General features: G+C 43.5%; 1 protein-coding gene across 2 annotated transcripts in view; it reads right to left on the minus strand.

The window, feature by feature from the left end:
* Positions 1–2,489: 2,489 nt before the first annotated feature.
* Positions 2,490–18,333, minus strand: part of LOC121575502 (DDB1- and CUL4-associated factor 12) — a 35,021-nt gene continuing 19,177 nt past the window's right edge. Inside the window, exons 5-10 of one of the 2 annotated variants that reach the window (XM_041888624.2) lie at positions 11,718–11,911; positions 11,540–11,605; positions 11,112–11,274; positions 7,633–7,644; positions 6,881–7,059; positions 2,490–2,945 (exon numbers count right to left, since the gene is read on the minus strand). In XM_041888624.2, the coding sequence (XP_041744558.1) occupies positions 2,787–2,945; positions 6,881–7,059; positions 7,633–7,644; positions 11,112–11,274; positions 11,540–11,605; positions 11,718–11,911 (773 nt within the window). In that variant the 3' untranslated portion in view covers positions 2,490–2,786. The remainder of the gene's footprint in view (positions 2,946–6,880; positions 7,060–7,632; positions 7,645–11,111; positions 11,275–11,539; positions 11,606–11,717; positions 11,912–18,333) is intronic. The other variant, XM_041888625.2, reaches the window with a different exon arrangement.

The following is an 18,333-nucleotide window of genomic DNA, read 5'->3' on the forward strand; positions in this document are numbered from 1 at the left end:
CTACCCTTTTCTTGTGCAACTTTAGTAACAATGGTATTGGGAAACAGGTCGGACATTTAATGATGCTCCTACGACGGTTCTAACAATGAACCAAGCCTTAACATGCTTTTGGGAAACCGGGCCCAGACCTGTTATTATTGGGAATGTCTTAGGCCACGTGGAGTTGTTGCCATTTTGCTATCAGAGGGTGAAGGGAATCCCTGGACAACCACTGCCATGAATGGACCACAAACTGGGGGAAGAACCAGAAGACACTGCGTTCCACATGGGACTGGCGTTGAATGCCCCTGCCTTAGACCATAGCTAAGGGTGATAGTGAGAGGGGGGGGGGAATAAATAAAGCTAATAGTAATAATAACAACAACAACAAGTGTACGTTTTCCAAATTAGTCAGAATCTAAATAAAATAAGCATTCTCCATGATTATTCAGAGCAGAACATCTATGTGGCATTTAGTATCTACAGTCATCACTCCTTTACATCAGTCAAAAAAAAAAAGGAAAGTGACCACCGCTATCTGATTGGTTGTACTCATCCACAGCTTCTTCTCACCTCACGTCTGATTAGATAGTTTTTCATCGCTACGGCTCTTATTGGCTGCCATGGCACAGGGTGGTCCCGTACCAGTCAATGAGCATGTCCTCTCTAAGTTTCTTAGAAAAGTGTAAGTATTCTCCTGTTCGTTCCATCCTTCAGAACTTATTGTCATTTATATCCCCCCACCCCCCACCCTCTCTTTTTTATATTGCCGTCCGTTTTGGAGAGAGAAGGGAAGGGGAACAGTAAGGAGAGTGTCCCGAATGTCCATGCAAGGAAACTGTCGATGCCAGCAGGCAACTTTCCTCAGGGAAAAAAAAACAGAGTCCAATCCATGGGGTGTATGCGAATGTTGAAAATTGTAATAAAACTTTACACTTTCATTTGAGTTTCTCAGAAGTGGACCTCCCAGCTTGCTACAACATCACTGGTTAATCATCAAAATATACAGTGCATTCGAAAAGTATTCAGACCCCTTGACCTTTTCCACATTTTGTTACGTTACAGCCTTTTTCTAAAATGTATAAAAAAAAATTTTTTTTCATCAATCTACACACAATAGCCTATAATGACAAAATGAAAACAGAGTTTTAGAAATTTTAGCAAAATGTATATATATATATATATATATATAAATAAATAAAAAACAGAAATACCTTATTTACTTAAGTATTCAGACCTTTCGCTATGAGATTCGAAATTGAGCTCAGGTGCATCCTGTTTCCATTGATCATCCTTGAGATGTTTCTACAACTTGGAGTCAACCTGTGGTAAATTCAGTTGATTGGACATGATTTGGAAAGGCACACACCTGTCTATATAAGGTCCCACAGTTGACAGTGCATGTCAGAGCAAAAACCAAGCCATGAGGTTGAATGAATTGTCCGTAGAGCTCAGAGATAGGATTGTGTCGAGACACAGATCTGGGGAAGGATACAAAAAAATGTCTGCAGCATTGAAAGTCCCGAAGAACACAGTGGCTTCAATCTTTCTTAAATGGAAGAAGTTTGGAACCACCAAGACTCTTCCTAGGGCGGCCAAACTGAGCAATCGGGGGAGAAGGGCCTTGGTCAGGGAGGTGACCAAGAACCCGATGGTCACTGACAGAGCTCTAGAGTTCCTCTGTGGAAATGGGAGAACCTTCCAGAAGGACAACCATCTCTGCAGCACTCCACCAATCAGGCCTTTATGGTAGTGGCCAGACGGAAGCCACTCCTCAGGAAAAGGCACGAGAGCCTGCTTGGAGTTTGCCAAAAAGCACCTGAAGACTCTCAGACCATGAGAAGCAAGTCTGATGAAACCAAGATTGAATTATTTGGCCTGAATGCAAAGCGTCACGTCTGGAGGAAACCTGGCATGCGGTGGGGATGTTTTTCAGCGGCAGGGAGACTAGTCAGGATCGAGGGAAAGATGAACGGAGCAAAGTACAGAGAGATCCTTGATGCAAACCTGCTCCAGAGCGCTCAGGACCTCAGACTGGGGGCGAACGTACACCTTCCAACAAGACAACGACCCTAAGCACACAGCCAAGACAATGCAGGAGTGGCTTCGGGACAAGTCTCTGAATGCCCTTTAGTGGCCCAGCCAGAGTCTGGACTTGAACCTGATCGAACATCTCTGGAGAGACCTGAAAATAGCTGTGCAGCGACGCTCCCCATCCAACCTGACAGAGCTTGAGAGGATCTGCAGAGAATAATGGGAGAAACTCCCCAAATACAGGTGTGCCAAGCTTGTAGCGTCATACCCAAGAAGACTTGAGGCTGTAATCGCTGCCAAAGGTGCTTCAACAAATTACTGAGTAAAGGGTCTGAATACTTATGTAAATGTGATATTACAGTTTTTAATTTTAATAAATTAGCAAAAAAATTCTAAAAACCTGTTTTTGCTTTGTCATTATGGGGTATTGTGTGTAGATTGATGAAGGTAAAAAAAAAAAATTTGAATCAATTTTAGAGTAAGGCTGTAACGTAACAAAATGTGGGAAAAGTCAAGGGGTCTGAATACTTTCCGAATGCACTGTATCTAAAACAAAGGGGGAGCAGAGATTAGGGAACTGAAAGAAGACAGGACAAAGTGCAAGGGAGGATGAAGGGATGCAACAAAGAGGTGGTGACAAGATGGTGGGGAGGGAGGGAGGGAGGGAGGGACAAGACTGAAGGGATGACTAAGTGAGTAACACCAAAAGGAGGAGCAGAGGGGGGGACTGTGGTGGGGTAAGGAGAAATGGCGAGACATTGGATGAGAGAAGGCTAGCTCCAGAGGCCTGCGTAGTTGCCGTGAAGGCCCGAGCACAGCGGTCCGCCGGCCACAAACAGCTTGGTGCCAGAGTCGTCGTAGCAGTGTGTGTACACAGCGTTGGGGAACGAGTTAATGTCCGAGAAGTAGCTCCGCCACGTCTCGTCGTGATTCTGGGGGAAGAGAGAGAGAAACAGGTGTGAGAGAAGGAGGGGGTGACAGGATGTCAAAAGAACGGAGGAAGAGAACACTGAGGGAGAAATTAGAATTGCCGTTTTGTGCTAGCATCTTGTCCAGGCAGGTCCAAGACAGACTAACCACTGAGGTGAGGTGTCACAACAGTTTACTGCCAGAATGTTAAAATATATCCTTTATTAGTTTATTGCAACGTTTGACCAGAAGGTCTTAGTTTTCGACCCAGCTTTCCACCAAAATTACAGATTATTTTTGTGTAAATCTTAAATCAGCTTTTCATAAATATGTTCCGTTTCATGACAGTGTTGTCAACTGTTTAAATCTATAAATGCTATGCCATGTCATTATGGAGACATAGGTTGAACAGAAATATAAACATGCAACAACTTGAAAGATTTTACTGAGCTACAGTTCATATGAAGAAATCAGTCAATTCAAATAAATTCATTAGGCTCTAATCACATGACTGGGAAAACAGATACGCATCTGTTGGTCACAGATTCAGTTGAAGTCGGAAGTTTACATACACTTAGGTTTGAGTCATTAAAACTCGTTTTTCAACCACTCCACAAATTTCTTGTTAAAAAACTATAGTTTCGGCAAGTCGGTTAGGACATCTACTTTGTGCATGACACAAGTAATTTTTCTAACAATTGTTTACAGACAGATTATTTCACTTATAATTCACTGTATCACAATTCAAGTGGGTCAGAAGTTTACATACACTAAGTTGACTGTGCCTTTAAACAGCTTGGAAAATTCCAGAAAATTATGTCATGGCTTTAGAAGCTTCTGATAGGCTAATTGACATCATTTGAGTCAATTGGAGGTGTACCTGTGGATGTATTTCAAGGCCTACCTTCAAACTCAGTGCCTCTTTGCTTGACATCATGGGAAAATCAAAAGAAATCAGCCAAGACCTCAGGAAAAAAAATTGTAGACCACAAGTCTGGTTCATCTTTGAAGGTACCGTGTTCATCTGTACAAACAATAGTACGCAAGTATAAACACCATGGGACCACGCAGCCGTCATACTGCTCAGGAAGTAGACGCGTTCTGTCTCCTAGAGATGAACGTACTTTGGTGCGAAAAGTGCAAATCAATCCCAGAACAACAGTAAAGGACCTTGTGAAGATGCTGGAGGAAACGGGTACAAAAGTATCTATGTCCACAGTATAACGAGTCCTATATCGACGTAACCTGAAAGGCCGCTCAGCAAGGAAGAAGCCACTGCTCCAAAACCGCCATAAAAAAGCCAGACTACGGTTTGCAACTGCACATGGTGACAAAGATCGTACTTTTTGGAGAAATGTCCTCTGGTCTGATGAAACAAAAATATAACTGTTTGGCCATAATGACCATCGTTATGTTTGGAGGAAAAAGGGGAACGCTTGCAAGCCGAAGAACACCATCCCAACCGTGAAGCACGGGGGTGGCAGCATCATGCTGTGGGGGTGCTTTGCTGCAGGAGGGACTGGTGCACTTCACAAAATAGATGGCATCACGAGGAAGGAAAATTATGTGGATATATTGAAGCAACATCTCAAGACATCAGTCAGGAAGTTAAAGCTTGGTTGCAAATGGGACTTCCAAATGGACAATGACCCCAAGCATACTTCCAAAGTTGTGGCAAAATGGCTTAAGGACAACAAAGTCAAAGTATTGGAGTGGCCATCACAAAGCCCTGACCTCAATCCTATAGAAAATGTGTGGGCAGAACTGAAAAAGCATGTGCGAGCAAGGAGGCCTACAAACCGGACTCAGTTACACCAGCTCTGTCAAAAGAAATGGGCCAAAATTCACCCAACTTATTGTGGGAAGCTTGTGGAAGGCTACCCGAAAAGTTTGACCCAAGTTACACAATTTAAAGACAATGCTACCAAATACTAATTGACTGTTTGTAAACTTCTGACCTACTGGGAAAGTGATGAAATAAATAAAAGCTGAAATAAATCTCTCTCTACTATTATTCTGATATTTCACATTCTTAAAATAAAATGGTGATCCTAACTGACCAAAGACAGGGAATTGTTACTAGGATTACATGTCAGGAATTGTGAAAAACTGAGTTTAAATGTATTTGGCTAAGGTTTATGTAAACTTCCGACTTCAACTGTACCTTAAAAAAAAGGTAGGGGCATGGATCAGAAAACCAGTCAGTATATGGTGTGAGCACCATTTGCCTCATACAGCGTGACATCTCATTCGCATGGAGTTGATCAGGCTGTTGACTGTGGCCTGTGGGAATGTTGTCCCACTTCTCTTCAATGGCTGTGCGAAGTGGCTGGATATTGGCAAGAACTGGAACACGCTGCTGTACACGTAGATCCAGAGCATCCCAAACATACTCAATGGGTGACATGTCTGGTGAGTATGCAGGCCATGGAATAACTGGGACATTTTCAGTTTCCCGGAATTCAAATTGCCATCGATAAAATGCAACTGTGTTCATTGTCCGTAGTTTATGCTTGCCTATACCATTGCCCCACAAGAACCATGGGGCACTCTGTTCAAAACATTGACATCAGCAAACCGCTCCCCCACACGACACCATACACGCTGTCTGCCATCTGCCCGGTACAGTTGAAACCAAGATTCATCCATGAAGAGCACACTTCTCCAGCGTGCCAGTGGCCATCGAAGGTGAGCATTTGCCCACAAGTCTGTTACGACGCCGAACTGCAAATCAGGTCAAGACCCTGGTGAGGACGACGAGCACGCATATTAGCTTCCCTGAGACTGTTTCTGACAGTTTGTGCAAAATTCCTCGGTTGTGCAAGCCCACAGTTTCCTTAGCTGTCCGGATGGCTGGTCTCAGACGATCCCCTGAGTGAAGAAGCCCGATGTGGAGGTCCTGGGCTGGCGTGGTTACACGTGTTCTGCGGTTGTGAGGCCGGTTGGACTACTACCAAATTCTCTAAAACGACGTTGGAGTTGGCTTATGGTAGAGAAGTTAACAAATTCTCTGGCAACAGCTCTGGTGGACATTCCTGCAGTCAGCATGCCAATTGCATGCTCCCTCAAAACTTGAGACATCGGTTGCATTCTTTTAATTTGTAATTTTCTACCCCTTTTTCTCCCCAATTTCGTGATTTTCAATTGGTAGTCACAGTCTTGTCCAATCGCAGCAACTCCCGTACGGACTCGGGAGATGCGAAGGTCAAGAGCCATGCGTCCTCCGAAATACAACCCTGTCAAGCCGCACTGCTTCTTGACACACTGCTTGCTTAACCCAGAAGCCAGCCGCACTAATGTGTCGGAGGAAACATCATACAACTGGCGACCATGTCAGCATGCATGCGCCCGGCCCGCCACAGGAGTCACTAGAGCGCAATGGGACAAGGACATCCCGGCCGGCCAAACCCTCCCCTAACCCGGACGACGCTGGGCCAATTGTCCGTCACCTCATGGGTCTCCCGGTCGCGGCCGGCTGCGACACAGCCCGGGATCGAGCTCGGATCGAACCCAGATCTGTAGTGACGCCTCAAGTACTGCAGTGCCTTGGGCCTCCCATGTGGCACAGCTGTCTATCTGTGGCATTTTGTTGTGTGACAAAACTGCACATTTTATAGTGGCCTTTTATTGTCCCCAGCACAAGTTGCACCTATGTTATGATCATACTGTTTAATCAGCTTCTTGATATGCCACACGTCAGGTGGATGGATTATCTTGGTAAAAAAGACATGCTCACTAACAGGGACGTAAACAAATGTGTGCACAAAATTAGAGATAAATAAGCTTTTTGTGCGTATGGAACATTTCTGGGTTCTTTTATTTCAGCTCATGAAACATGGGACCGACACTTTATATTTTGAGTTAATATTTTTTTCAGTATAGTAATAGCAGGACACTTCAAGTTGAAAGTTCCTAAGAGGGGTATACATTACAAAGTGGAATAACAAATAAAGCGTACCAGCCAGCCCTTCCCTGTGGTGAGTTTAAGGATCCCCTCTCCTGGGCGCTGACGGAACCCGCTGGCCGGGCTGGAAGGGTCCTCCAAGAACCTCTGGGCTCTGATGTCATAGAAGAGCAGAGAGCCCTGTCCCGTGCCCACTGTCACTATGTGCTCATAGAAACTCACAGAGCGGATGCCTTGGAACGAGAGCACACACACAGACAAGTTAAATAGCTTCATAAAGTAAAAAAAAAAAAAAACTATCACTAATTTCCCGTTCAAAAGTACTGCCTCTGCACTTGTTTGTAATGCCGCATTCAAATGCTCCTCGGAATCTCGTATTTCCCGACATGAGTGCTTTCAAGTGCTTTTGAAGTCGAAAGAACCCTTCAACCAATGAGATTTTAGCTAGCTAATGTTGCTAATAATAATTTAGCTAGCTTTCTGAAGTTGACAATACAACCAAACTAGCTACATTATTCACATTAAAATAATGTACCAATAATGTCAATTGCTTTGTTTTATCTTTGGTTGAAAAGGTGAAAGGCCAGTGATGAAATGCCACATGTCGTTAACTCGGGTATCTTAATTTTCTCCCGACTTTCCCACTCGTAATCCCGACTTGGAAGGCCATTCAAGTGACATTTCTGAGTCGGAAACTCCTATTTCCCGATAATTCCGACACCACTTGAAGGCAGCATAAGTGCAGGGCGGGTCTTGGCGAATGTTTGGGTTTTGTTTTGCTTCTTGGTGGAATGTGTTTGTGGTACCTCGTGTTGCCTCTGGAGAAATGAAATGAAATGAAAGTTACAGAATGTTGACACAATGTGTGTATGTATGCTATTGTGTTCTTTATATACAGTGTATTCTGAAAGTTCAGACCCCTTCACTTTTTCCAGAAAAGTTTACGTTACAGCCTTATTCTAAAACGGTATCAATTGTTTTTTCCCCCCTCATCAATCTACACACAATGCCCCATAATGACAAAGCGAAAACAGGTTTAGAAAATTTTGCAAATTTCTTAAGAATAAAAAACTGAAATACCTTATTTACATAAGTATTCAGTCTTTTTTTTTAGGGGGGGGGGGGGTAGATCAGCTTTAATATTGCAGATAGATTGTAACTTCCATCAATGTAATTGTCTGCATCACTTCCAATCCCCCATACGTATTTTTTTCTTGCAAATATATATATATATATATATATATATATATACACACACACACACACACACACACACACACACACACACACACATATAAATACATATCCTTTAAAAAAATGTATTTCCATTTATTACTTTCCAACCCTTCCCTAATTGGAGTAAACTAGTGAACAACAAAGCTTAGGCCTCTACTTCAAGCTTATACATATATATATATATATATATTTATTTTATGGACACAGGCAATTTTACAATAATTCTATTTTGTTTGTTTTTACTCCTGAACTTCCTCTACCCTCAACCTCTCCGATCCTTTTCATGATGTCCATCCCGTTTGCTTCTATATGCCATATCTTTCTAACTGTGCTCTTTCACAAAAGCTCTCAACCTATAACCTATACACTTATTATGGACACAGTATGCTTTACATTAGTTATCTTATTGTTATTAGTTGTTAGTTGTTATTAGTCCCATCCTTCAACACCACCCATCTATCTCTTTACACCATCGATGTTGGATTTCTATTTGCCATATATTTTTCAACTGTACTGTGATGTTTTACAAAAGTTCGGAACCCTTCTATTCTCATTGTTTCTACAGATTGTAAATTAAAAATACATATTTTTGCTAAAAGTAGTTTATTATTGATCGATTGACTATGACTTTTCAGATCACCCAGTAGTGCTATCTGCAGGGTTAGCTTCAGGTAAATATTGCAATCCTTTAGCCATTCCTGGACCTGTGTCCAAAAACAAGCTACAAATGGATAGTACCAAAACAAATGATCTAATGATTCTGTCTCTTCGCAGCAAAATCTGCAGCGCTGGGAAGATTGTATCCCCCATATAAATAACATTCTATTGGTAGGAAGAATTTTGTATAATAATTTAAATAGAAAAATTCTAAGTTTTGAATCCGGCGTCGTTTTGCGTATCAGTTCATAAACACTATGCCATGGAATCGGTACGTCAAAAATCTCTTCCCAACTATTTTGGTCCTTAAATGAAACTGGTATACTTTTTTATTTATCACAATTTTCTTTAACCAATTATATTATTTAATGCAGGGCCGACAGACAAGTTTCTTACTTTTCCCCCCTTCCACTTTCTTCTTCCATTTTTGCGGTAATGCTGCAATTATTTGGTTGGAATTTTGGGTAGAGCAGACATTTCCATAGGTTTTTGTTAGCTGCATGTGTGACATAACTCCACCAGTCCTACCTATGATATCATTTACGAAGATTATGCCTTTTTAAAACATTTTCTTTTAAATAATGTTTTATCAATTAGTATATTTGAGTTTAACCACAATTTTGTTGCATTATTTGTTCTGTCATTTCTGGAGGATTATATTGAAATTGCAACCAACTTTCTATGGCTTGTTTTAGAAATAGTGATATTTGGGAGATGATTTACTTTTCAAATAAATGAAAGTGAGAGGTTGTAATCTGAATAAAGGGAAAAAGGCCATTCTTGAAAATTGGGTGAGACAATCTTACTAATTTGCGAGAGAACCAGTTCGGATTTAAGTATACATTTTGTATGAACTGAAGCTTTTAGTGATAGGTCATATGCCTTAATATTGAATAATTTCTGTCCTCCGAATTCATATTCATTATAGAAATAGGCCCGTTTAATTTTGTCTGGCTTGCCGTTCCAAATAAAATGGAATCTTTTTTTCTCATATAATTTAAAAAACTGTTCGCTAGGCGTAGGTAAGACCATAAGCAAATAGGTAAACTGGGATAATACTAAAGAGTTAAATCAGGGTGAGTTTTCCACAAATTGACAGGTATTTACCTTTCCATAGTAGCAAGATCTTATCTATTTTTGCTAACTTTCTATTATTTTTTTTGGGAGTGAGATCATTTATTTCATTTGGGATATGTATTTCGAGAATATCCACATCACCATCAGACCATTTTATTGGTAAACTACATGGTAATGTAAAAATTGTATTTTTTAGTGATCTAATACGTAATATAGTACATTTATCATAATTTGGTTGTAATCCAGAGAGGTTAGAAAATGTACTAGATCTAGATTCTCTATGAGGCTGTGGAGGGATTCAAGTTGTGGATTTAAAAGAAAACATAAATCCTCAGTGTACAATGACACCTTTGTTTCTGAGAAATAGCCATTATTTACTATTTTACACCTAGGGTTACTATACATGATTGTAACCCATTTTATAAGAGATTCTCCAAAATTGAAATGCTCCAGGCATTTATATATAAACCCCAGTCGTACTTTATCAAATGCCTTTTCAAATTCTGCTATGAATAGCAGGCCTGGTTTCCCAGATGTTTCATAGTGTTCTATTGTTTCCAGTACTTGTGGTCCTCTGTAGCTCAATTGGTAGAGCATGGCGCTTGTAATGCCAGGGTAGTGGGTTCGATCCCCGGGACCACCCATACGTAAAAATGTATGCACACATGACTGTAAGTCGCTTTGGATAAAAGCGTCTGCTAAATGGCATATTATATTATATATATTATCTCCAATGTATCGTCCATGTAAAAAACCTGTCTGAATAGAATGAATAATGTCCGACAATACCTTTTTAATTCTATGCGCTATACATTTTGCTAGAATTTTTGCATCACAACACTGAAGTGTAAGGAGCACTCTTAAAGGGAGTGCTCCTAATCTCAGCTTGTTACCTGTATAAAAGACAACTGTCCACAGAAGCAATCAATCAATCAATCAAATCAGATTCCAAACTCTCCACCATGGCCAAGACCAAAGAGCATTCATACCCAAGAAGACTCGAGGCTGTAATTGCTGCCAAAGGTGCTTCAAAAAAGTACTGAGTAAAGGGTCTGAATACTTATGTAAATGCAATATATTTTTTGTGTATATATATATAATATATATACACACACATACACACATACGCAAACATTTCTATATACGGAAAATAAACTATTTCATCCATTTTAGAATAAGGCTTTAACGTAACAAAACATGGAAAAAGTCAAGGGGTATGAATACTTTCCGAATGCACTGTATCCATAAATGCACCCGTTATATATATAATGTTTGTGTTGGTATCAAACAGTGTAGTGTGGTGTCAATTCCTCACCGCTTCCTCTCTCCCGGGAACTGACTGATTTGATGTTGTGAGTGGGCTGCCGGGGGTCCAGGAAGGACACATGGGCCTGAGAGCCCACTGCGTACACCGACCAGTCCTGACCGTACGCCAGACACACATTCTCCTTGCAGTGAGGCAGCTTCGTGGACAGCAGCTATGGACAACAGATACACAGGCTTGGTAGACAGGGTTGGGCATATAGCTAGACAAGGCTAAGGACAAACACGCATACGCACACAATCGTCTTGATCAGAAACGTTTGTGGTATGTGAGGACATTCAACAAAATGCAGGAGGGTTCAACACTGACTTATGAGGACACCAACTGAGTCTTCATAATCTCCAATGTCCCCAAGCACACAGTCACAGAACCAAGCAAGCATTGATAAGCAGAGCGGACCCAGAGATACTAAAACCGACCTTGCTCAAGTTTTGCTCTGCCTTCCAAAGGTGAAAATAGCCATCCAGGGACACTGCACCAAGCTCCTGAGAGAAGGTGAGAAGACATAGCATGTAGGTCCCAATTACAACACTGATTTGTACTAGGGAACAAAGGCAGTGGTTTGTCTCAGAGGGCTTGGAGGGAGGTGTGGCTGACCTTGTGGTTGTTGTTGAAGGCCAGGGCCCGCACTTTGCAGTTGTACGGGTTAGTGTATTCCTTGGGGATGTCCTTCAGGGCACGGTGGGAGATGTGAGAGTAGCAGGGGACCCCCTCCTCATCCTGCTGTCTCATAGCCTGGCTCAGCACCTGTTCGGATACCTCCCACAGCCCCATGGAACCGTCCCGGGACCCTGGGGAGTAGCAGCATATTGACTGGTTGGTGGATTTCATCTGGAGACATTATATACATGAAAAACACTCGAGGATGAACAATAGTTTGAAGTTCTCCCGATGGCAATTTGTCACTTCAAATCTAATTTTATTGGTCACATGCGCCGAATACAACAGGTGTAGACTTTACTGTGAAATGCTTGCTTACGAGCTCTTCCCAATGACACAGAGAAAAAAAATAATTTAAAAAATAGTAACATGAGGAATAAAATACAAAAGAATGAAGCTATAGACAGGGAGTACCAGTACCAGATCAATGTGCAGGGGTACGAGGTATTTGAGGTAGATATGTACATAAAGGGAGGGTTAAGTGACTAGGTATCAGAATAGATAAGTGTAAGAATAAAGAACATAGTAGCAGCAGCATATGATGAGTGTGTGTTGTGTCGGTATGTGTGTGTGTGTGTTTTGTGTGTGTGTGCGCGTATGTAGTCTATGTGAATGTGTGTGGGTTTCGTGTGAGTGTGTATACACTATACATATAAAAATGTGGACACCCCTTCAAATGAGTGGATTCGGCCATTTCAGCCACACCCGTCGCTGACAGGTCTATAAAATGAAGTACACAGCCATGCAATCTCCATAGACAAACATTGGCAGTAGAATGGCCTTACTGAAAACGTCAGTGACTTTCAACGTGGCACCGTCATAGGATGCCACCTTTCCAACAAGCCAGTTCATCAAATTTCTACCCTGCTAGAGCTGTCCCAGTCAACTGTAAGTGCTGTTATTTTGAAGCGGAAACGTCTAGGAGCAACAACGGCTCAGCCGCGACGTGGTAGGCCACACAAGCTCACAGAATGGGTCCGCCAAGTGCTAAAGGGCGTAGAGCGGAAAAATAGTCAGTCCTCGGTTGCAACACAGTCATATGTAACTCTGCGTTGTTGTTTTTAATCGTACTGCTTTGCTTTATCTTGGCCAGGTCGAGTTGTAAATGAGAACTTGTTCTCAACTGGCTTACCTGGTTAAAGAAAGGTTAAATAAAAATAAACACTCACTACCGAGTTCCAAACTGCTTCTGGAAGCAACGTCAGTACAATAACTGTTCGTCGGGAGCTTCATGAAATGGGTTTCCATGGCCGAGCACTTACAAGCCTAAGATCACCATGTGCAATGTCAAGTGTCGGCTGGAGTGGTGCAAAGCTCGCCGGACTCTGGAGCAGTGGAAACGCGTTCTCTGCAGTAATGAATCACGCTTCACCATCTGGCAGTCCGACAGACAAATCTGGGTTTAGCGGATGCCAGGAGAAAGCTACCTACCCGAATGCATAGTGCCAACTGTAAAGTTTGGTGGAGGAGGAATAATGGTCTGGGGCTTTTTAATGGTTCGGGCTAGGCCCCTTAGTTCCAGTCAAGGGAAATCTTAATGCCACAGCATACAATTACATTCTAGATGATTCTGTGCTTCCAACTTTGTGGCAACAGATTGGGGAAGGCCCAAACTGGTCCATACAGAAATGGTTTGCCGAGATTGGTGTGGAAGAACTTGACTGGCCTGCACAGAGCCCTGACCTCAACCCCATCGAACACCTTTGGGATGAATTGGAACGCCGACTGCGAGCCAGGCCTAATCACCAACCTCACAAATGCTCGTAGCTGAATGGAAGTCCCAGCAGCAATGTTCCAACATCTAGTAGAAAGCCTTCCCAGAGGAGTGGAGGCTGTTACAGCAGCAAAGGGGGGACCAACTCCATAATAATGCCCATGATTTTTGAATGAGATGTTTGACGATCAGGTGTCCACATACTTTTGGTCATGTAGTGTATAGTCTTGTGAGTGTGCATAGAGTTACTGCAAGATAGGGTCAATGCAGATAGTCCATTGAACTATTAAGAAGTCTTATGGCTTGGGGGTAGAATCTGTCTCCGAGCCCGTTGGCCCGAGAGCCGATGCTCCGGTACTGTTTGCCAGACGGTAGCAGAGTGAACAGTCAATGGCTTGGGTGGCTGAAGTTCTTGGCAATTTTTCGGGTCTTCCTCTGACACCGCCTGATATAGAAGTCCTGGATGGCAGGGAACTCGGCCCAGTGATTTACTTTGCGGTCGAGGGCGGTGCATTTGCCATACCAAGCGGTGATGCAGACAGTCAAGATGCTCTCGATGGTGTAGCTGTAGAACTTTGAGGATCCATGGGACCATTCACAACTCTTCACAACTGTGCGGGTGTGTGTGGACCATGTTAAGTCCTTAGTGATGTGGATGCCAAAGAACTTGAAGCTCTCGACCCGCTCCACTACAGCCCTGTATTTCTCTTGTTGTCCACAATCAGCTCCAGGGTCTTAGTGATGTTGAGGGAGAGGTTGTTGTCCTGGCACCACATTGCCAAGTCTCTGACCTCCTCCCTGTAGGCTGTTTCACGATCGGTGATCAGGCCTACCACCGCCGTGTCATCAGAAAACTTGATGGTATTGTAGTTGTGGCTGGCCACACAATCGTGGTTGAACAGGGAGTACAGGAGGGGACTAAGCACGCACCCCTGAGGTGCCCTTGTGTTGAGGGTCAGCGTGGCAGAGGTGTTGTTGCCTACCCTCACCAACTGCGGCCGGCCCGTCAGGTAGTCCAGGATCCAGTTGGAGAGGGAGGTGTTCAATCCCAGGGTCCCAAGCTTGGTGATTAGGTAGGAGGGGACTACGGTGTTGAACGCTGAGCTGTAGTCTATGAACAGCACTCTCACAAATACTGAACAAAAATATAAAACGCAACATGTAAAGTGTTGGTCCCATGTTTCATGAGAAAAAAATACAAAAGATCCCAGAAATTGTCCATATGCACAAAAAGCTTATTTCTCTCAAATTGTGTACAAAATACATCCCTATTAGTGAGCATTTCTCTTTTGCCAAGATAATCCATCCATCTGACAGGTGTGGCATATCAAGAAGCTGATTAAACAGCATGATCATTACACAGGTGCACCTTGTACTGGGGACAATAAAAGGCCACCCAAATGTGCAGTTTTGTCACACAACACAAAGCCACAGATGTCTCAAGTTTTGAGGGAGCGTGCAATTGGCATGCTGACAGCAGGAATGTCCACCAGAGTTGTTGCCAGAGAATGTCATGTTAATTTCTCTACCATAAGCTATAAGCAATGTTGTTTTAGAGAATTTGGCACTACGTCCAACCGGCCTCACAACCACGTGTAACCACGCCAGCCCAGGGCCTCCACATCCTGCTTCCTCACCTGCGAGATCGTATGAGACCAGTCACCCGGACAGCTGATGAAACTGTGGATTTGCACAAACTAAGAATTTCTGCACAACTGCCAGAAATGGTCTCAGGGAAGCTCGTCTATTTAACAGTCTGATGGCCTTGAGATAGAAGCCGTTTTTCAGTCTCTTTGTCCCAGCTTTGCTGTACCTGTACTGACCTCGTGCCTTCTGGATGATAGCGGGATGAACAGGCTGTGGCTCGGGTGGCTGAGGTCCTTGATGATCTTCTTGGCCTTCCTGTGACACCGGGTGCTGTAGATGTCGTGGAGGGCAGGCAGTGTGCCTCCGGTGATGCGTGGTTAGACCGTAACACTCTCTGGAGAGCCCTGCGGTTGCAGACGGTGCAGTTGCCGTACCAGGCGGTGATACAGCCTGACAGGATGCCCTCAATGGTGCATCTGTAAAAGTTAGTGAGGGTCTTGGGGCCAAGCCAAATTTCTTCAGCCATCTTCACCACACCGTCTGTGTGGGTGGACCATTTCAGATTGTCAGTGATGTGTATGCCGAGGAACTTGAAGCTTTTCACCTTCTCCACTGATTTACCGTCAATGTGGATGGGGGCGTGCTCCCTCTGCTGTCTCCTGAAGTCCACAATCAGCTCTTTCGTTTTTGTTGGGGGAGAGGTTATTTTCCTGGGACCACTCCGCCAGGGCCCTCACCTCCACCCTGTAGGCTGTCTCATTGTTGTTGGTAATCAGACCTACCACTGTTGTGTCGTCTGCATACTTGATGATTGAGTTGGAGGCGTGCGTGGCCACACAGTCATTGGTGAACAGGGAAAACAGGGGAGGCTGAGCACGCACCTTTCCAGGACCCAGTTGAAAAGTCGGGGTTCAGACCCAGAGCCCCAAGCTTAATGATGAGCTTGGAGGGTACCCTGGTGTTGAAGGCTGAGCTGTAATAAATGAACAGCATTCTTACATACACTCCCGGTCAAAAGTTTTAGAACACCTACTCATTCAAGGGTTTTTCTTTATTTTTAGTTTACTACATGATTCCATATGTGTCATTTCATAGTTTTGATATCTTCACTATTATTCTACAATGTAGAAAATAGTAAAAATAAAGAAAAACCCTTGAATGAGTAGGTGTTCTAAAACTTTTGACCAGTAGTGTAGGTATTCCTCTTGTCCAGATGGGATAGGGCAGCGTGCAGTGCGATTGCATTATCCGTGGATCTATTGGGGTGGTATGCAAACTGCAGTGGGCCTAGGGTGTCGGGTAAGGTGGAAGTGATCCTTAACTAGCCTCTCAAAATACTTAATGATGAAAGAAGTGAGTGCTACAGGGCGATAGTCATTTAGTTCAGTTACCTTCGCTTTCTTGGGTACAGGAACAATAGTGGACATCTTGAAGCAAGTGGGGACAGCAGACTGGGATAGGTAGATTTAATATCGCCTTAAATACTCCAGCCAGCTGGTCTGCACATGCTCTGAAGACACAGCTAGGGATGCCGTCTGGGCCGGCAGCCTTGCGAAGGTTAACACACTTAAATGTCTTACTCACGTCGGCCACGGAGAACGAGAGCTCACAATCCTCAGGAGCGGCCCGTGTCTGCGGCACTGTGTTATCCTCAAAGAAGGCTAACGTTTTAAGCTTGTCCGGGAGCAAGACATCGGTGTCCACGACGTGACTGGTTTTCCCTTTGTAATCCGTGATTGTCTGGAGTCCCTGCCACATACATCTCATGTCTGAGCTGTTGAATTGCGATTCCACTTTGTCTCAATACTGACGTTTTACCTGTGTGATTGCCTGTAAACACTTACCTTATCCATTCCCTTGTTACTACCTTTCTCGCCCAAGGATGCAACTTTATTTAATTTGGGTGCGCATGTTCTGAGAATGTGCCCTGGTATTCCGTCTGGCCCGGAGGCCTTACAAGTGTTAACATGTTTAAAAGTTTTACTCACATTGGCCACGGAGAGCAAGATCACAGTCATTCGGATCAACAGGGGCTTTCATGCAGTACTCTGTGTTGTTTTCCTTGAGACGAGCATAAAGGGTATTTCACTCGTTTGGGAGTTCTGCGTCACTGGGCATCTCACTGCTGGATTTCCCTTTGTAATCCGTTAGTGTCTTCAAGCCCTGCCACATCCGACAAGTGTCGGAGCCGGTGTAATAGGATACCACCTTCCTCCTATATTTTTCTTTTGCATGTTTGATGTCTTGTCGGAGGTCGTAGCAGGCTTTCTTGTATGTGTCCATGTCCGTGTCCCATTCTTTCTAAGCGGCAGCTCTAGCCTTTAGTCCAGCACGGATATTGCCTGTTATCTATGGTTTTGGGTTTGGATAGGTTTGTATAGTCACTGTGGGGATGACATAGTCTATGCCAGGGGTGTCAAACGTCCGGCCCATGGGCCGGATCAGGCCCGCAAACGGGTTTAATCCGGCCCGCGAGATGATAAAAATAAAATAAATAAAAATATTAATAATTTTGTAAAGTATAAAAATGCGCTGCAATTTTTCAATAAACTGCTGTTCCAATTGCGTCCACTGGATGGCGCAATAGCAATTGTGTTAAGCAAGCAAACTGTTTATACCGGGGCAGAGCAAGTAGGTCAAGCACGTGCAGCCAATGAGGTACTTTGTTTTGCCCGCGATATTTATTACGGCTTCTACTTTTAACATTATGTGCTTTGGCACCCTCATTGCCCCAATATGTCTCTGTCAAAAAAGAGAAAAGTGGACGCAGAGTGCAGAGTGTTCCAAGAAAAATGGTCATCCTATTTATGCTGAAAGAATATAACCTTCGTCGCCACTATGTGAGTCTTCATGCCGACAAATATGACAACTTTCAAGGACAGCGGAGATGAGAGAAGGTGAATGAACTGTTGGCGGGTCTGAAGAAACAGCAGTCTGTGTTTACTCACAGCCGAGACATCAGTGACGCTGCAGTGAAAGCTAGCTACCTCATTGCTAATGAAATCACAGTGGCTTCAAAACCATTTAGTGAGGGTGAATTTGTAAAAACATGCATGATGAAGGCAGCGGAGATTGTGTGCCCTGAGAAGCGGCAGGCTTTTGCAAATATCAGCCTGACAAGAAACACAGTTGCAGACAGGATTTCCGATCTTTCAGTGGATTTGGACAGCCAGTTGAAGCAAAAAGTAAAGTCATTTATTGCGTTTTCGGTTGCAATTGATGAAAGCACGGACATTACAGATGTTGCACAAC

This window comes from Coregonus clupeaformis, chromosome 10 (genome assembly GCF_020615455.1).
Source record: "Coregonus clupeaformis isolate EN_2021a chromosome 10, ASM2061545v1, whole genome shotgun sequence".
NCBI classification, from domain to species: Eukaryota; Metazoa; Chordata; class Actinopteri; order Salmoniformes; family Salmonidae; genus Coregonus; species Coregonus clupeaformis.